This window comes from Diorhabda carinulata, chromosome Y (genome assembly GCF_026250575.1).
Source record: "Diorhabda carinulata isolate Delta chromosome Y, icDioCari1.1, whole genome shotgun sequence".
Classification (NCBI taxonomy): domain Eukaryota; kingdom Metazoa; phylum Arthropoda; class Insecta; order Coleoptera; family Chrysomelidae; genus Diorhabda; species Diorhabda carinulata.
In genome coordinates, this window is record NC_079473.1 from 11,131,919 (window position 1) to 11,153,309 (window position 21,391).

The 21,391-nt window shown below is 33.0% G+C and overlaps 2 protein-coding genes across 2 annotated transcripts; one reads left to right on the top strand and one right to left on the bottom strand.

Annotated features, from left to right (window-relative positions):
* Positions 1 to 7,379: 7,379 nt before the first annotated feature.
* LOC130902930 (craniofacial development protein 2-like) lies at positions 7,380 to 8,408 on the bottom strand. Its single transcript, XM_057815218.1, has one exon. The coding sequence runs from the start codon at positions 8,406 to 8,408 to the stop codon at positions 7,380 to 7,382; it is 1,029 nt and encodes a 342-aa protein (XP_057671201.1).
* A 10,876-nt stretch (positions 8,409 to 19,284) lies between these two features.
* LOC130902931 (uncharacterized) lies at positions 19,285 to 20,829 on the top strand. Its single transcript, XM_057815219.1, has 2 exons — positions 19,285 to 19,384; positions 19,432 to 20,829. The coding sequence occupies exon 2, from the start codon at positions 19,780 to 19,782 to the stop codon at positions 20,827 to 20,829; it is 1,050 nt and encodes a 349-aa protein (XP_057671202.1). The 5' UTR covers positions 19,285 to 19,384; positions 19,432 to 19,779.
* The last annotated feature ends 562 nt before the right edge of the window (positions 20,830 to 21,391 follow it).

The window sequence follows — 21,391 nt, forward strand, 5'->3', positions numbered from 1 at the left end:
TAAGTTAATACTAAATTTTGTAAGAAAAAAAAAAAGGAGAAGGGTAAAAAATGGCAGACAATGGAACATTCAAGAATAGTTTTAATATTGAACCACTGAACAGCAATAACTTTCACACGTGGAAATTCAGGATGCAGACATTATTTATGGAAAAAGAAGTTTTAGATTGTATAACTACAGAATATAACCCTAATAATTACACAGATGTTCAACAAAAGGAAGAAGCCAGAAAACGAGACAATAGATGTAAATCTTATATTGTACAATGCATGAACGATGCACAAATTGAATTGATTCGAGAACAGAATACTGCTTATAAGATGTGGGCCACTTTAGAGATGAGATACGAGAAAAAAGGTATACCAGGCCAAATGGTATTAAGAAGGAAACTCATGGGTATGAAATTAAAAGAACCAAGTAATCTAGAAATATTTCTAACGGAATTTGATGAAACAGTGCGTCAGTTGAAAGTTACAGGAGCAGATTTGAAGGAAGAAGATTTAGTTTGTACCCTATTAATGGCAATGCCCCATACATTGGAAACAGTAATCACCATTTTAGAAAATATACCACCTGAAGACTTAACATTAGATTTAGTAAAAACAAAATTATGTGCTGAAATAGAAAGAAGAAAAGCAAGTAGTGATACAGAATTGAACAAAAATGGAAAAGAATATGTAAAGCCAGCAGCATTTATGGCAAACACAGGAGTATGTTACACCTGCGGAGAAAAAGGGCATTATAAAAGAGATTGTGGAAGAAATAATAATGGAAGTAATGTATACAGAGGAAGAGGTAGATACAGAGGGTTTTCGATCAATAAAAGGGGACATTATAGAGGAAGCTTTAATAACCAAAGAGGAAATTTTAACAACTATGGAAATGGATCAAGAAGTACTAGAGGTAACAGAACAGGATATGGCAATATAAGAGAAACAGAAGAGCCTAGAGGTAATTTAGCTGAACATGAAAAACACACTGACACAGGTATATGTTTCATGACTCGAAATAATACTGAAGAAGACAAATCTGTAAGTAACAGAAACATTTTATTTTATATCGATAGCGGTTGTACAAATCACTTAGTGAACAGCAAGGACTATTTTTCTGATTATATGATTTTGAATAACCCTATTAAGATAGCGGTTGCCAAAAGTAATAATTTTATTGAAGCAATAGGTGTAGGAAATATTAAAGTATTTAGTAATGTATATGATAAAAGAATTGAATGTACTATTAAAAATGTATTTTATGTACCAAATCTTAGACAAAATTTGATGTCCGTAAAACAGTTGGAACTTGGCAACATCAAAGTAGTTTTTGAAAGGGGTAAAGTATTTTTATATAGTAATGAAGAATTAGTAGGGATTGGAAAACGAAACAAATTATATGAAATTAGTTTTGAGGTAAATTTTAATGAATGCTTAAACACTGAAATAGAAAATAATGAATTAAAACTATGGCACAAGAGATTAGCACATATCTGTAATGGAAATTTGAAAAAACTAATTAAAGGAAATATGGTCAATGGCTTAGAACATTTGAAAATCAATAAAATCAATTTTTGTGAATCTTGTATACAGGGTAAGATGACGAGGTTAACTTATAACACCAGGATCAGAGCAACTAGGATATTAGGCATAGTACATTCAGATGTGGTAGGTCCAATAACACCCATTAGTCATGAGGGAGAAAAGTATTTTGTAACATTTATAGATGACTATTCTAATTTTGTTCAAGTTTTTATGATTAAAGGTAAACATGAAGTTTTTAAATGTTTTAAGGAATTTGTTAATGCTGTACAGGCTAAGTTTAACTTAAAATTGTCAGTGTTAAGATGCGATAATGGTCGAGAGTATATTTCAGGTGAATTTAATGATTTTTGTCGTGAAAATGGAACAGTGATAGATTATTCTATGCCATATTCTCCTCAACAAGCGGGAAAAGTGAAAGATATAATAGAAGTTTAGTAGAAAAAGCTAGAGCTTTATTAGAAGAAGCTGGTTTATCAAAACGATTTTGGAATGAGGCAGTTAGAGTGGCAGCCTATGTATTAAATCGGAGTCCACACAGTAATTTAAACAATAAAACTCCAGCTGAGGTGTAAAACCGAACATTAAAAATATGAGAGTATTTGGATGCACAGCATTCTCCCATATTTCGGAACAGTTTAGAGATAAATTTGATGGCAAAGCAGAAAAGTGTATAATGATGGGATATACCAACACTGGATATCGTTTGTGGAACATAGAAAAAGAGAAAATCATTGTATCAAGAAATGTAGAGTTTAATGAAAATGAGTTCTATTTGATAAATATAACGCGGGTAGCATCGTCTAGGCGAAAATCGAAGGTTATCCATGGTGGCCGGCTATGGTGGAAGATGATCCTGATATCGAGAATTATTTTTGCTTGAAAGATTCCTTAGAACCGGTAAGTCTAATATTTCTCTTGGTCACTTTCATTAGATTAGTGTTGTACCATACCATTTTTTTAGTTCATGTCACGTACAAGATGATTTTGTTTTAATATCGAAATTATTAAGTTACCTTACATATAGGATGATTTTACTTATTCCAATATTTCATTTGGAGTGAAAATCGAAATAAATTTCAAGATACCTTAAAAAGAGTGCGATTTTTTTATCAATTGAATGTGGAGAGTGGGAAATTTGTAAACTCATATACAGGTTTGATTATTTTTTATATTAAGTTTGTAAATTTTGATGGCCAAATACAGGGTGATTAATCGACTTTTTTTCGTAATATATTTCGATCTATGGAATTAGTCACTCTGTGTGACTAATATGGCATTGTCCATCATCGACGGACATTTTGATATGAACCCTTACGGGGCCTAGTTGTTGAGACTGGTTTGTTTTAAATTGCCTGAATATTTCTAGTTGAAAAACAAATAGATGATTTGATTAGTTAAATGGTAAGTGCCTTGAAAGTTCTATCGCACTATCTATGCTCGCACACCACGATCAACCGACGAACCAAGTATATTCACCGTTACCCCACCCCTCCCGTCGTGGTAGCCACGGTCCGCCGTTCGTTCGTTCGAATTCACGACGCGCGTCCCGCACTCCGCAGCGACGGTTTGACGAATGCAGATATCGCGTCGTTCCAATTAAGCGGGTGAACTTACGTAGGTACATGTGGTAAGCAAAGAATATTTTTCTTAAATATCGTAGTTTTATATATTTTTACAGGTAGTGCGACACTGCTCTTCTGAATGCTATCCACATTTCGATTATACATATGAAAATAAGTCTATCTATTTTTGTAACCTTTTTACACGAACAGATTAGGCTGAAATTGCATAAATTATGTATGATTATATCCCCAGTAAGTAGGTACTTAGCTACTTTTTATCCAAAAATATAATAATATTAAGTGAAGATGCTCATTTTGCTTTTTGAAATTTTAATTTTTATTTGCTTAGAATTTTGTATTCTATAGTTCTAATTTTATCCCTTTGTTTATTTATTGAAATTCTCTATTGACTATATTTTTAGGTACTTATTTTATTCTTCTCAGATTAGACACCAAAATGCCTAAGCGTAAATGCCTATTTAACAGTGATTTGGAAAGTAAGTTCCCGATGTTTAAAAAAGGAAGATATGACTGGGAAGCGTTTTGTGTCGTTTGTTCTACGAGTATTTCAATCGCAAACAAAGGCGTACAGACCTAAATGAGCATTTAAGTACGCTGAAACACAAAACAAATTTAAAAAATCAGTCAAGTACTTCGAATATTGCAACATATTTTGTGAGATCGACATCGGAAGACCTCCTTATTTCAGCAGCGGAAGGCGCTCTCGTCTATCATACAGTAAGTCATCATATGTCTTTTAATTCAATGGACTGCACTTGTGCTCTCAACCGCGAATTATTTTCGACGTCAGATACTGCAAAAAAAGTTACGTGCAATCGAACAAAAGCAACTGCGATCGCCACCGGAGTGCTGAGCCCTTTGTCGGTTGAACAATTTAAGACTGATTTACAAGCTGTACCATTCATAAGTGTGGCTACTGATGCTAGTAATCACGGAAGCACAAAATTATTCCCGCTGGTTATTCAATATTTTGATGTAAAAAAAATGGAATCACTACTAAGGTGCTTGAAATTGAAAACACTAAAAACGAGACATCTGACACTATTACCGAACTGATAATAACACAGCTTCGCCGGCATGATCTCTTGTCTAAATGTATTGCTTTTGGTGGAGATAATTGCAATACAAACTTCGGTGGGATAGATAGATTTGGAACAAATAATGTTTTCCACAAGCTGAAGGAAAATCTAAACCCAAACTTGGTTGGTGTGGGTTGCTCTGGACATGTCATTAACAACGCAGTGTACCACGGATGTGATTTATTGGCAGTAGACATTGAATCCATCGTCTTAAAAATTTATAATTTTTTTTCCATTTACACAGTACGAACCGAAGCTCTTAAAGAATTCTGCGAAACCGCTGAGGTCGAATATAAACAGCTTCTGTATCATTCCAAAACGCGTTTCCTGTTTCCAGCTATCGAGCGAATTCTGAAGCTCTACCGTCCTTTACTTAATTATTTTGAAAGCATAGAAAGGCCACCTGTTTTAATTAAACAGTTTTTCGAAAATCCTCTCTCGGAAGCATCACCGTCCCTTATACACTCAATTATGCACACCATTTACACAAAAATACAGACATTAGAGAGAGGCGATAATTCAATTCTTGAAACAAAAAGCATACTTTCTTCCATAACAAAAAGTTTAGAAGACCGAATTAAGGAAAATTTTGTGCCGCTGAACGTTCAGAGTATTATAAATAAAGAAGATGAAAACAGGAAACAAGAGTTTAAAAAATGCACACATGACTTCTACAATGAAATTAAAAGATATATTGAAGAATGGATGAAACCTTTAAAACAAATTGAGAAATTTGATTGGATGTTTTTGCCGAAAATTAATAACAACACAGAGTGGACTCTTACTGAAGACACTGCCCTGTATTTAAAAGATAAAAATATAGACATTGACGACGCAAAATTAATTGATGAATGGGTGGATTTAAAGGATTTTTGCAAAAACTTAAATGAACAAGATAAGCTTTTAAAATCCAATCAACTTTGGGTACAATTTTTTAAAACGCCAAATGCGAATTTATATTCGGAATTGCTGAAAATTGCGCAATATTTTTTTTGCATTCCGGCGCATAATGCCAACGTGGAGAGGGTATTCTCATTAATTACACAACAATGGACTAAAGAAAGAAATTTACTAAGCGTAGAAACAATTTCTTCAATAATTAAAATTAAATTCAATTTCCAAGAATACAGTTGCACTGATTTTTATAAATTACTTTTAAAAAGGGAAGATATTCTAAAAGCTATCGGAAAAAATGATAAATACAAAAAAACTGATAAGTAAAAAGGCAAGAGGCTGAGGAAAACGCTTTAATAGCTAGATAGACATATCGTGTTGTGAGTGCAATAATTGCTTTTTATTTTTGTAGTTAAAGTTATGATTGTTTTCATTGAGTAGGTAAAAACTATTTAAAATATGGTTGTTGATCAAAACTTTAAGTTGGCGAAAATAAGTATAGGATTGATTATTTTGATTTAAAATTTTATTAATGTAACTTACATTGATGTAGGTCTAAACTTTAAAAATGTTCTGTTTTGTTGTTTAATATTTAAGAAGACTGCATTTAGTTTATATTCTGCTAGAATAAGTATATTTTGTTATATAAATGACTGCTGATAAAAAGTAAAACAGATAATAATTATAGAACTATAGCTAAAAGAGTTACCTCAAAAATTGTAAGACTGAATACTAGAATGGTCTAAGTAGGTACTTTTAAGATTTTAATTCATTAAATATATGTTTTTGTTTAATATTTTAATAAGGTTTTGTTTTATTATATCAAGAATTAAAAAAGCTGATTTATATTAACAATTTGTCAATTTGTAATATGATTCTGTTTTGTTAAAATAATGAATGAGTAAAAAAGGTGATTTATAACATTTTTAACTGTTTTTTTTACATTGAATATGTTTAAAAGATCTTGTTGACATGTCCGGCTTTCGGACTCTAAAATCCGGGGTTTTCACGCGTTTTGTCCTTCTTCTTCTTCTTCCTGCAGTGTATAGGCATCATTGCCTCTGCTCAGTCACCTGGGAGGTTGTCACTCCATCTTTTCCTAGGTCTTCCAATGCTTCTTTGTCCTGCTGGTGATTTGTCCCTTGATATTTTCACAATTCGTTCTTCCGTCATGCGGTCAATGTGCTCATTCCATTTTATCTTTCTATCCAGTACCCAGTCATTGATATTATCTATCCCGCATGTTCGTCTTATGTTTTCACTCCTTTCTCTATCCAGTAGTGTTCTTCCCGGTATTCTTCGAACTTTTTTTGCTGTTTTGTTAAATTGGTACAGTAGCCTTTGCAGATCGTCCTTGTTCTCCGCCAACAGTACCGCATCGTCTGCATAGCACAGGATTTTGACTTCTTTATTTCCCATTTTGTATCCTCTTAGTTTGCGTACTTGTTTTATGATTTCATCCATCACTATGTTAAATAGGAGTATATATTTTCGATTATTTTAATGACATTATATGGTATCTGTCTATCATAAAGAAGGTGTATTATGTCTTTTAATTGTATTCGATCGAAGGCCTTGTGCAAGTCAATGAAACACATGAAGGCTGGTCGATTATATTCGATCGATTTTTCCGTTATTTGTCTTATGACAAATATTGCGTCCGTGTAGGATCTTCCCGATCTGAAACCCTGTTGTTCATCTGCTAGTGAGATACATTCATTTATTTTATTTGTTATTATCTTTGTGGTTAATTTCAGCGTTGTGCATAGTAGATTTATTCCTCTATAGTTCTCGGGCATTTTTTTATCTCCCTTTTTAAATAGTGGAATCGTAATGCTATTTCTCCACTCATCTGGTATTCTGTGTTGGGTAAATATTTTTTTGATTAGGGTTGTTAGTTGTTGGTTTAGCTTCTCTCCTCTATATTTAAGTAATTCGTTGGCGATGTTATCCGGACCTGGGCTCTTTCTGTTTTTTAGTTTTTGGAGTGCTGTTTCTATATCTTCCTTTTTTATATTAGTCTCATCACTTATTACTATCTCTGGTGTATTTGGTTCGGTTTCGGTCTCTTCTTCCTTGTATAGTTCCTCTAAATATTTTACCCAAGTATCTCTTTCTACGTGTCTGGTTCTGATGAGTTCATTTGCTTCTGTTCTCTGATTTCTTATTAATCACCAGATTTGTTTTTGTAACCCATAGAAGTCGTTTTCCATTCTTTTGGAGAAGGTTTCCCAGTAGTTGTCTTTCATTTGTCTCACTAGTGTTTTTGTATCGTTACGGATTCTCTTTTATTCTTTATATGCTTCTGCCGTTTGTGACGACATGTAGTTTAAGTACGCTTTCTTTTTCTTTTTGCACTGTTCTTTGACCTTGCTGGAGAACCATAATGTTTTGTTCGTTCTTTGTTTTTGTGGTCTTATAGTCCGAGTTCCAAGCGATTCACTTGCTGCTTCTATGATATTTTCTTTTAATCTCTTCCAACTGTTGTTAATATCATCATTTTCTTCTATCGGGTTTTTATCGATTTTCCCTTTTAAACGGTTTTTATATAGTTCTTTTATGGTTGTGTCCCACATGGATTCGATGTTTATTTTTTCTGTGTGTGCTCTTGGTTCTCTATTCCTTCCCAGGTTAAGTTTCATTTTGATTTTTCCCAGAAGCAAACTGTGGTCACTTCCTGCATTCGCGGAGTTTAATGTCCTTACTTCTTGTATCTGTGCGGGGTGTATATGTCTATTGGTTACGATGTAGTCTATTGTTGATTGTTGTCCCCGGGAGTTACGGAAAGTGGATTTGTACTGTGGTTTGAGATCAAAGAAGGTGTTGTTGATTCTTAGATCACATAGCGAACATAGGTTCATCAGCAATTCCCCATTGTCGTTCAATATATTTTCGTTAAAGCGTTGTTTTACGCCTGGTATCACTTCGTTACCAATGCGTGCGTTAAAATCTCCAAGGATTATTATCGATTCATTCTGTGGTAGTGATTCTGTAATATTTTGAAGCTGTTCATAGAAACTTTCTCGCTCTTGTTTTGGCTTATTATCTTCGGGTGCATATATCGATATTATATTTAATAATTGAGTTTCTGTTCGCAGTTTAACGATTAGTATGCGAGATGATGTATATTGACATTCTTCTATGCTGTTTGTATATTTCTTGTGTATTGCCAGTGCCACTCCTTCTTTCGCACGTTCGTCTTTGCTGACTCCACTGTATATTACCATGTAATCGTCGTATATTTGTTGTCCATTTCCCTTTTTTTTGGTTTCTTGAAGGGCGCAGATATCGATGCGGTGGTCTTTTAGTTCTATCATAACTTCTTGCTCTTTGTTGTTAAAAGTTTTTATATTCCAGGTAGCAAATCGCAGAACATCTCTCCCCCTCCAATTCGTTAACCTTTTTCTCGCATGGGTCGTTGTCTTTAAATCAGTCCTATTCCGAGTCAAATTTGTGGGTCTATGAGCTATATTCGGTTTTACGGTGGATGGGCTGCTAATCCGTTCCACTAACCCTCCTCCTTTTCTCGGGCTTGGGACCGGCAACACAATCGCTAAGCTACTCAATCCACCCAGCGATCATGCAGGCGTTTTGTCCTGTTTTCCAAAATTTAGAGATGGCAACCCTAAATATACCTACATGTGTATTTGAAAATGCTCACGTACACACCACAATGTTTTATGGTGATGAATATGATTTAAACAAGCTAAATGCTTCTAAGATGTTGGCAAGTATTTGATTATCTTTTTTAATAACAAGTATAGGCACTACACCAATACTGGAAGTAATTTACAAATAATTTATTTTTATTAAGTGAAGACTCACATAGTGAAGTAAAAAAGTAAATTGGTGAAGTGAAAGTAATATTTGGTGAAAAATAGTAATATTTTAGCTTAATAAGTCAGTTATAGTAAATATATTAAGGTTAATAAAGTCGTTATTAATATTAGATTAATTAATTTCTATGGCCTTTTCTGTTCTGAATGGTAACCAACAAACTAATGTACCCATAAGAGACAATACTAAACATCCCAAATCCGTAAGTCACGAAATGATGTTTCGAATTCCGAATCGAATACTACGAAAAATATTTAAATTAACATAGCGGATACTTTCTTTTTCCTTCATTTTTATATTTATACACGAGATGTCGTAATTCGAAAGGGTAAAAATTCAAAAAACTGAACTATCTATCTAACCTCGTATAATTTTCACGATTAACAATAGAATAAGTAAGTATTTCTCTCTCTCGGGGTTTTTCACCTTGGCGTGGTGAGAGGGCTCAGTAACTTTCAATATCCAGGGAGCGATGCCGGCGGTAGCATAGCTACTGGTAGGGCCACCCTTGCCGGTAAGGTCTCGAAGAGATGAAAGTGAAGCTAAGGAAACCCACAACGGTGAGGCGTCTGACCCAGAGTGGGCGGCTTCAAACAGCGTCTGTATCTCCATGTTAGGAGCGGCTGAAATACACACTCGCCAACACGCAATGGCAAGCGTGGCGTTTTATTTGCCAAAAAACCCTCAAAATTATGTCGAGTTTTAAAACAATTACGGAACGACCCCAGGCAAGTAGGATAGATCGTCCAAAATCTTGTGCTGAAGAAACTTCAGTCAGTCCCATGGATTCTGGGGGGGACAAAAAACCGACAAGCAAATCAAGTAGAAACACTAAGATCTTTAAAATCATAACCTACAATGTAAGAACATTATCGTCAAGTAGTAAACTTCTAGAAATGGAAGAGGAGATTAAGGACATAAGCTGGGATATAATCGGTTTATGTGAAACAAGAAGAAAAGAAGAACAACTTCTTAAATTGAAGTCCGGACATCTCTTTTATCAAAATGAAAATCCCAACAGCCCTGACGGTGGTATAGGATTCTTAATAAACAAACGACTTGAAAAATCAATAGTCACTCTAAAGACTATATCAGACAGAGTGGCAAATATAACACTTTCCATTAGTAAAAGGTATGAAATTAAAATTATTCAAGTATACGCTCCTACGACAGCCCACACAGATGAGGAAGTTAACACCTTCTATGGTAACATAGAAATAGCACTTAAAGAGAATCGATGCTACTATACTTTTATTATGGGGGACTTTAACGCCAAAATTGGAAAACAAACAGATATGTCGGAGGTGGCAATTGGATGCTTTGGAATAGATGGTCGAAATGAGAGAGGACAGACATTGATAGATTTCCTGCACAATCAAAAGTTATATGTAATGAACAGCTTCTTTCAAAAGAAATTGCATAGACGATGGACTTGGGTAAACCCAAATGGAAGAACAAAAAATGAAATAGATGTTACAGTTCTAAATAAATTCGGTATAGGGAGTGATCATAGAGCTGTAAGAGCAACTGTAAGAATAAACGCCAGAAATGAACGACAAAAAATGATAAGAAAGAAACAACAAATAAAGTGGGAGACCCCAGAAGATATTGATGCGTATAATACTTTCTTAACTGAATCCCTGAACACAAACCAGTCACTAGACATAAACATATTAAATGAAGAAATCACTGGAACAATATTAAAAGCACAACAAAAATACTGTAAAAGAGATGGAGATAAAGAAGAAAAAATAAGCAAAAATACAAAAGATCTAATTAGACAAAGAAGACTTCTAGTAGAACAACAAAAGGAAGATACAAGCGAAATAAGAACACTAAATAAGACTATTTCAAAAGAAATACGGAAAGATTTAAGGAAATATAACACAGAAAAAACCAGACAAGTAATCGAAGAAAATAAAAGTATGAAGGTGCTTAGAAGGAGACCAGCTGATGGGAAAAAGGAAATCATCAAACTCAAGGATAACAACAAAAAAGAAACAAACAATAGGAGAGAATTGGTAAAAATTGTAGAAGAATTCTACAAGGAACTATATAGGAGCAGAAGAGAAGAATTAAATATTACAGAAAATAAAATGAAAGTCGTAAACCAAGGTTCAGAACTTGTACCCGAAATAACAATTGAAGAGTCAAAAAATGCCCTAACGGAAATGAAAAACAAGAAAGCGGCAGGAGAAGACCAAATTGTGATAGAAGCTGTCAAAGTTGGGGGTGAGAAACTTTTAAAAGAAATAATCTCCCTCTTCAATCTATGTCTACAAAAGGGGAAATCCCGGAAAAGTGGAGAAATGCGACGATAATTTTCATCCACAAAAAAGGGGATATAACGAACCTTGAAAACTATAGACCTATAAGCTAGCTTTCTCACCTTTATAAATGGTTCACTAAGATCGTAACGAAACGCTTGGAACGAAAGTTAGACTTTTATCAGCCCAGAGAACAGGCGGGGTTCAGAATAGGGTATGGAACAAACGACCATTTGCAAACGATTAAGATACTGATAGAAAAATCCATAGAATATAATAGGCCCCTCGTAATGATATTTGTCGATTTTAAAAAGGCGTTTGACACATGTGTGTTGGAATACTCTTTCAAAAAATTAAACTGGGAAGAGAAAGGTATAAATATCGACGGTGAGTATCTAAACCACCTGCGTTTCGCAGACGATATCGTCATAATCACCGACAATATGCAAGACGCTCGGCAGATGGCCACGGATTTGAAAAGAACCACAATGAATATTGGTCTAGAAATAAATTTAGACAAAACCAAATTTATGACAAATCTGGTAACAAATGATAACATAATTATCGATGGAGGTGCGATAGCGCAAGTATATGACTATAAATATCTAGGCCATGAAGTGAGGATAGGAAGAGATAACCAAACGTGTGAGATAAAGCGTCGAATACAGTTAGGATGGATAGCTTTTGGCAAGTTGAGTAGTACCTTGAAATCAGACTTACCAATAAGCCTAAAGAGAAAAGTATATGAGCAGTGTGTTATACCTGTGATGTCCTATGGAGCAGAGACGCTTACCCTCACGAGACAAACTGCAGGAAAGATGAGAGTGGCGCAACGGGCAATGGAAAGGGCAATATTGGGAATTACGAGAAGGGATAGAATTACAAATGAGAACATAAGAAGAAGAACAAACGTTAAGGACATTATTGAAATTATAGCCCAAAAGAAATGGAAATGGGCAGGCCATGTAGCCCGAATGACGGATAATAGATGGACGAAAAGAATATTGGAGTGGAGGCCAAGAATGGATAAGAGAAGTAGAGGCAGGCCGCCAACAAGATGGAGTGACGATGAAAAGAAAATTGTAGGAAATTGGATACATACAGCTCAAGATAGAGATAGATGGTTTAAACTAGAGGAGGCCTATATCCAGCAGTGGATGGAAGATGGCTGATAGATGATGAAGTAAGTATTTACAAATAAAGAAATTAACAAAGCCAGTAAAGGAAATATAGGACGCAAATTAAGATTAAAATAAAAATTATGATGAAGTAATTGATACTATACTTAACAAAATGAAGAAATGATCTTGAAAAAATATTAATGATAGATGAGGTTTCTAAATTAGTAATTGACAATCCAGAAATACAGTGCGACAGTTTCTTGTATCTAAATCCAAAGACAAATGTCTTAAAGAACTTGTCGTAACGAACTTTGGGTTAAAATTATAAAATGCGATGTACATCCTTTATATTAGCACCTAATTAAAGTCTTTAGTGTTAATTTCTTCAAGTATTACCAGAATTTCAATACTCAATTGAAATATTTTAATACAATTGATATCATATGTAGATTTTTTTCGTATACGAAGTTTTATTATCAATAATTTTATCATTATTGTTTGTAATTTTATTAATTGATTTTCAAAACTATAAAATGACAATGACGTTTTACAGTTTACCATTTGAGGGATCCTTCGTTTTCTTGTCTCCTTTTGAATATACGAATAGGTCCTGTTTAGTGCATTTCTCATTCACGTGTTGTGTATTTTCCGGTTGACGAAGAACCACTCTGCCATTTGCATTGTTGATATCACAGACGAATGAATTTGTATGAATAGAGGGACGTATTGCTTTCTGCGTTTACAGCAGCGTGCAACATGAAGGTGCCTTCCTTCGTCTTAATCTTTATTAACTTGTTGTTGTAGTCGTTATAAGGTAAATATACTGATTGTACTTTGTTGTGGTGAAACTTCTAGCTCGGTTATATGTTTAGAAAAAATCATTTTGTATAAAGTACGATAACTGATAAATATTCGTCTATTACCTTAAATTGTTTTCGAGAAATTTCGCGCGACAGCGAATTTCAGCGACAAAAAAATTGCAGAAATGGATGATCTGGATCAACGAGTAGTGAACGGTATCAATTAGGATAATGTTTAAGTCTGTTCCTTTTTAATATGGAGAAAAATGGTCGATCTGGAACACCAGATAGTTAATTGTATCAATTAGGATAATATTTAAATCTTCTTGTGTTCTTAGTGTCTGTTTATGAAAAACAAACTTGTTTGTCTCACCAAATCCTATATGTACCCAAAAAAGACTGTTCCTCTTTAGTATGGAACTAGAAAAATCTAGTCTTTCTGAATGCCTTAGACCTCTTCAAACTACTATCATCTAATAAAACAAATCTGGTTTCATCTAAAAAGAGATAATTAGTTTAGATCTAAAATCTGGTGTCCGTGTTCTATAGCCAAGCTTCTGAGAAGTATCCTGGGTATATTTGATGGTGTCTTACATCGGTTCCAGAAGGTTTTAGCGATTTGGATCATTATTTTTGTAATACTATCCATTAATGGATGTTTGCGATGATATTTTTCTATTATTTCGTCTGTATTAAAAACTTTATATCGTGTAGGTATGTCCGTTGTTTGATATTTCGCAACCAAGACATTTCCTTTTTAAAAATAGATATTCCGAACACTTATTTTCATATATTCACCTAAAAATAGACAATATTTAAGTCGTCTTGTGTCCTTAGTGTCTGTTTATGGAGAACAATCTTGTTTGTCCTACCAAATGCTATATGTACCCAAAAAAGACTGTTCCTCTTTAGTATGGAGAGACGTTTTTGGAAAAATCATCGAATAAAACAAATCTGTTTTCGTTCAAAAAAGGATAATTCGTTTAGAGCTATAATCCAGTGTCTATAAAATACAGGCAAGCTCCTGGGAAGTATCCTGGGAGTTAATGGTATCAATTAGGATAATGTTTAAGTCTTCTTGCTTTCTTAGTATGGCGAGAAGACTTTTCCTCAATGGATAATCATTATCAATATTATTGAAGGTCTTTCAAAAGCCAAACATTAATGAAATCTATTCTATAATAGCTAATGTTTGTATTTACGAAAAAAGACGTTTGGTGGTGCGAGTAGTTTTAAAATTTGAGTTGTTTTCATGTGATAAACAAAGAAAACTAATAGCGACATTTGCTGCATATACATCTAATAAATTATGTCTGCTTTTACATCCGTCTGCTCTTTGGAATAATATCGAATAAAGCAGTCGTTATTAATTAAAAATGGTGTCATGCCGAATTTGAGATTAAAAGACATTCGCATAGTCTAATGACGTCCTCGACGCCGCCCGTTTCTTACAAAAGTTCTCAAAGATATTTGGAGAATCGGAGGTTAAACATTAAACTCGGAGATTGAATTATTTTACAATTTTCTTATTTTATTGTGCGACTAGTAAAAAGCACTTGGAAGCTTAATTCTGTAGAATAAACTAAGGTCTCGTAATATATGTCCATTCCGGTCAGAAATACCCAGCTCGAGTCTACAACTGCTTTTCTATATTTAACAAAGACCGTCGGCCGTTTTTTATACTTTTTCTTTTTGTCATCATTTTGCCTATTTTTCCGTATTTTGAGCTTTGACGTAAATTTTCCATTTCGGAATAGATGAATTATTTTTTTTGGTTGTTTTTTACAATACAAGATGATCTATTAGATTACGTAAAATTTCTTTAACGAATTTTTCTAAAACTATTACTACTTGGAGATAAAAAATGTTGAATTTCTTTCATCAAAAAATAAGTAAAGAAAATGTTAGGTTAGGACATGTATGAGGTTTCCAAGCTATAAACCAATCTCGTCAAATCCTAACAACGTCCACAAACTCCTTGTCTATAAAAGGAACAATACTTATCTATCTTTTTATTGGGGTGGTTTACTCCCCTTGTGGCTTTTGCTACAGTTTTTTTTGGTCCTGTCTTCTCCCTCAATTCGATTTCTCTAGGTATTTCCTCATCTGCCTTTGTTTCTTGTCCATAGAGGTATCCATTATCCTACTTACAAATTCTCGTTATGTATCCTGCCCATTTCAATGGCGTACGCAATCTTAATAATTGTCAACAGCTTTCTGTTGCGACTAATGCGTCTTAGCACTTCGTCGTTGGTGATCCAGTCAGTCCAAGGTGTCTTCATATACAAATTTTTAAAATATACTTCAAAAGTCACTCATTTAAACATGTATCTATACAAAGAGTTTATAAGAATTATCTTAAATTTTTTTTGATGTAATTATTCAAACCAGAATCCTAAGAAAAAAATCGTAGATGAACTTGGAATTTTTAGTTGGAACTCAACTAGTTTTGTTGGTTTTTTTTGGAAACTATTTGGTGTGAAAACTTTCTAATTGACGTGATTAAGAGACGTTTGGGGTAAAACATAGGTAAATAGTTAGACCTAAAATTAAGTTTAAGGAACGAAGTATGTTTTCAGGGCAATTACAAACTTGTTTCCAACTTCATATCATAGTCTAAAATGTTCGTTATTTAGTTATATCTTTTCATTTTTTTACCGTTCTGTAAAGGAAAAAAAATTATATTCTGTACAAGTACATCTCAATTTCGCTGCTGAACAAATAAACTCGAATATGGTAAATGTAAATATACAAATAGAAAAAAAGAAGTGCTGAGATCCTGGCGGAGGAATCTAAAGTATAAAAACTACCACTTGCCGAATAAGACCCTGAATAAATTCTACTTCGTTTTGGGATCGTAAAGACTTGGTAAAATTGTTGAATCAAAGTCACTACAAACAAATATTTTACAAGTGAAATTTGAACAGATGGTTTCAGTATTTTTCTCATCTGAAAAAGGGATTTTTAATTTAATTTAATTTAATTACAATGAGAAACAATTAATTTATAGAAGTATTTATGTAATTTCAATATCAAAAAAACATGTTTGTTTAGACTTTTTCATATATGTATGTAAATCAAATTAGTTTTTCACATAAAAACACTCTCAACTTTTTTATTTTCATTTTTCTTCAATATCGTTTAAGTTGTTTCAATTTTTTTTTGAAAATAATTTGTAATATTTTAATAAATTTACAAACATTACATCTCTAAATCAATGCAGAGGCTCTTATAGTTTTTATTTTTCTGTAATTACTACAACTGATGATTAAAACATATACGTATTTAATTTGATCAGTTCCACGGACGTTTTTCTATAAAACGCAGTTATCAAAATGGATGATCTAACGAGATAACATCTGCTTTACTTCAGATCATCCTAAAACTTCTATCCTCTATTCTAATTATTATTTTCCTATCAAAATCCATCAACGTCTCCAACAACAAACAACACAATCATTTATTATTTGTTTATCAACTAATACGTCGTTTTAGATCCAAATTTTAATATAGTTAATGTCGCCGAAGGCTAAATCTGATTAATAAGGTGATTGGTAAACCGCCTTCTTGAGCATTTCTGTTGTTTAAAACCCACTGTCTTGATTATTTTTTCATATTAGAAGTTTAGTAATGGACTAAGTGCGAATCGACATAAAAATTTTGCTTAAACTGCATCAAATAAGTATGAAAAATGGTTGAAATATTACTAATATATTTTTGTTGAGAAATGTTCAAACAATGCGCTTGCTTGAACTACAACTTTTCTTGTACAGATTTAAATCTTGTACTATAATCATTCAATTCCTTTTAGAAAATCGATTATCTAAGTTGAACGCTACTCACGTGTATTTTCTAGTTGTATGGTATAGCACGATGCAAATTGTAAAAGTATATGTCATGATGTAAAATTCAAGCTAGTCTACATCGTCTTTTGCTGACTAAAAAGGCGGTTCGAAAACGTTATAAAACTTTATGTTTATATATCAAAGTAGATGAACAACGTATGCACGACTATAGAAATAGGGAAAACCGTGTGTTAGAGAGAGAGCAGCGAGACAATGTGTAAGAGAGAGAGAGACTTCGTTTTGCGCACGCGTAAAGTTTCGTTGCGCGGGAGCGCTGATATACCAGGTCGGTTAAAAGTCTTTGGGTTTTAAAAAATTATATATACCATTATTATTCGCTAATCTTGTAACATAAAAGTATAACGTATAAATAAAAAGAGATTTTTTGTCAATGTAAGGTATCACGCACGTAATCGAGACAGATTCGTTGCGATGATATACCAGGTCGGTTAAAAGTCTTTGGGTTTTTAAAAATTATATATTCCGTTATTAATGTGATTGGAAATTAGTTTTTTGAGGATAGCAGAAGAGTGAAGATCATGTTAATCATTATATTAGCTGCAGTACTATGCGTTGTCGACCAACAGTATGCTATGAAGTATTTACACCGGTTCGGGTACGCAAATGAAAATGATTTGACTAAACTTGAGGATTATTTGTTGAGTTTTCAAGAAAGATATAATATCCCTGCAACGGGAGAATTAGATGAAAATACAATTCAACTTCTAAATAGACCAAGATGTAATGTGAGTGAAGCAGCTTCCGACGATGATCATTCTTTTAGAGTTAAATCAAAATGGACAAAATTTGATTTGAAATGGTATTTCCCTCAGGCAACTCCAGAATATCTTAAAGTAACCAAAAAGGCTTTTGAAGTGTGGAGTAACAGTTCAAATTTAAATTTGAATTAATACACAAAATACGGCCTTATGCTCCCGATATATCTATTACAGTTGTACGGGGAAAGCACTATTTTCGAGCAAATTGCCAAGGTAGAGGTGAGTGCTCCAGTACATTTGATGGGCCCAGAAAGGTGTTGGCACATGCTTATTTCCCAAAAGGCAACAGTTGTATAGAGCTTCATATTGATGCTGATGAGAAGTGGGATTTAAGTTTGGATGGATCAAGTTCAGAAGATCAGACTAGCCTACTTATGGTATTAATTCATGAAATTGGGCATATTTTAGGAATTGCTCACAGTGATATTGAGACAGCAATAATGTATCCATGGTATCAATTCAACATTGCTCCTAAATTGGATGAGGATGATAAAATGGCCCTTGAAGCTCTTTATGGACCAATCAATTCATATGTAAATAATCCTTTCAAACCCACATCAGCGCTGCCACCGACTACAAAGACACTTGCACATCAACCAAATGAACCGGATAAAAATTTATGCGACATAATACCGGAGTATATGTTCATTGCCATGGCTGGTGAATTTGAAAATTACCATTTATATATTATTAATGAAAATTCCCTATGGAAAATTGATTTGAATTCGAAGCTTATTCCCTCGCAACCAGAAATACTCGATGATTATTTACCTGAAGAAGTGGGTTCCATAATTCAGATTTTTCAAAGTTCTTCAGATAATTTAATAGCAGTCAATGACCGTAAATACTATGTAGCAGATTTTCCCGCTCTACAAATACTTGAGGAAAATAATTTAATTATACCTAAGAATTCTCAAATAAACACAATGTTTCAAAGCAATCATGGGAAAATATGTGTATTTTATAATAACAGTAATTATATTGAATTTGACAAGAACTTGAAAACTGTTCGGAATAGAGGACAAATAAAAGATATTTTCCCTGGACTACCCACAGATGTTACAGGAGCATTCCAGTACATTGACGGACACATGTACTTTTTCAAAAACACCACATACTACAAATATAATGAGTTTACCAAAAAACTTGTTGCAGCCGGACCCTTTAATTGGAACGTGTTCGATATTCCATGTCCAAATGGAGACCTTTTAAATCATCTCAAAATTTTATTAACAAAAATAATTTCTTTTTATCAATGATGTTGTATATTTTGAAATAAACTCTTATTAAAATTTTTTTCTGGAAAATTCCCGAACGCCAATCTTAAGATAACTTTTACCTATTAATAAGAAATTTTTTGATAACGCAGGAAATTGATAAGAATATTTCTAAACCAAATGAACCACATGTTTATTAGAATAATCGGAAACCATATAGACCACATTTACAGGAAATTACAAAATTGCCGCAAATAAAATATTTTTTCTAGAACATTCTACCACAATCGTATGGAGATAGTGACATGAGTATAAATAAGATGTTGCATTGTGTTGGAGCCAGTCTCTTCCACTGCCAGCAAGAGAAAAACCAGCTCTGAAGAACAAATACTAGTATCTGTTAAAAAATTGTGCCTTAACAAAAAATGTAAGTATTTTTTTTTCTTGTGGGTTACGCGTTCTCTCTCTTTTCAGATGGATTTAAAAAAAATTAACGCAACGTCTCTAATTACAGAGAGAAAACCAATAACAAAAATACAAGATCTACCTTTGAATACTCTGAGGGCTATAAAGAAGGCAAAAATAGTCAATTCCAAATTCGGAGAATCAGTTTTATTGGATTTAGATACAGAAGTAGTGTTTTTACCGAAAAGAGTCACAAGTGTCTACAAACCAGTCATTGAAGAATTTGAAAAGGAAAAATACGGAATTATATTCAAGGGATTAGTGGATGTTGGAAAAAATCAACGGCTAGCGTCATTTGAAATTGAGGAACTATAGACGTGCCTAAGACACACAGAGAGAGAGAGAGAGGTGAGTACCATGAATATTGTAAAAAAATCTGAAAATTTACTGCAAGTCATTAAAAATGTCAGAAAAATATTGTTTGATAAGATAACGGATAGAGATGTGGAAATTTGGTTGAATCGATTGAAAAAACAAATTAAAGTATGTAATTTGACAATTAAAAAAGGAGGACTGCATGTAGGTACAATTAGGAAATTACAAACATACATAGGACATTTCAAACATTTTAAACAACTTATATCAAATAGGAATATAGGTATGGGGCTGAATAATAAACTGAAAAATAGGGTTAAATGGGAAAATGTAGCTTCTGCATTTACAAGAAGAATTAAAACCGGACTTATAGTAAATTTATATCATAAGGACTTAACGCAATTTTTAAATGATTGTCAAATAATTTTTAAAAATAAAATAAGGGAAATTTTTAGGAAAAAATATTCTGTTGTTAAAGTTTATGTTTGTTTTTGTGGAGAGTTCATTAAAAAATCTGGTGAAAATGAAATTTCTAGTTTCCATTATTTTATGACTAAAAATTCTATTATCGATGTATCGACCGATATAGAGCGATGGTTTTTCGAGAACGTCAAAGATAAAATTAATTTTAAATTATCAGAATTTCAAGAGAGGGACTCTGGTTTTGCATTAAGTAAAATTATTTCTTTAGAAGTAAATATCAATAAATTTGAAATTGGAAACGGCTCATCTTATATTAAACTTCCAGAACCTATTCAAAAAAAGCAAGGGTGCATAAACATTAAAAATTCTGACCAAGCATGTTTTTATTGGTCAATTGTTAGTGCTTTGTACCCAGCCAAAAATAATAAAGAACTCACTTCCTCATATCCATATTATAGCACAGTCTTGAATACACAAGACTTGGAAGCTCCGATGCCCCTGCATCAAATTTCAAAGTTTGAAAAATCTAATAACATTTCCGTCAATGTCTATGCCTTGGATTTAATTGAAACAAATAATAAAAAACCATTTTACAAAGTATATCCAGTAAGACTTGCTAATCTTTTATTAATTCAAAATACATATTTTCCAAAGCTAAACGATTATTAAGCACCTCCTATAGATAATGACAATTCAGAAATCACATATCACTACTGCTGGATCAAAGATTTGTCACGTTTAATTAATAGTCAGTTAAGTAAAACTACATATAAAAAATTTATTTGCAATCGCTGCATAAATTATTTCAGTAGTGAAAGTAAATTGAATGTCCACTTGAAATTATGCTCTGAATTAAATAAATATAAAATGTCTTTTCCAAAATATGAATCTGTTAGTTTTAGAAATTATATATATAAACAAACTACGCCTTTTGTAGTTTATGCCGACTTTGAGTGCATGCTAGAACAATTTACAGATAAAACACAGCTTCATAATAAGACAAATAAATATCAAAAACATATAGCATATACTGCTGGTTACTATGTAAAATGTAGCTACAACGAAGATTTGAGTTTTTTCAAGAGCTACAGAGGTAGAGATTGCATGGATTGGTTTGCAAATGAATTATCGAATTTAGCTGAAAGTATTAAATCAGAAATTAAAACTATTACACCTATGGAAGAAAAACCAGATTTACGTGTGGCAACAATGTGTCACATATGTGAAAAGG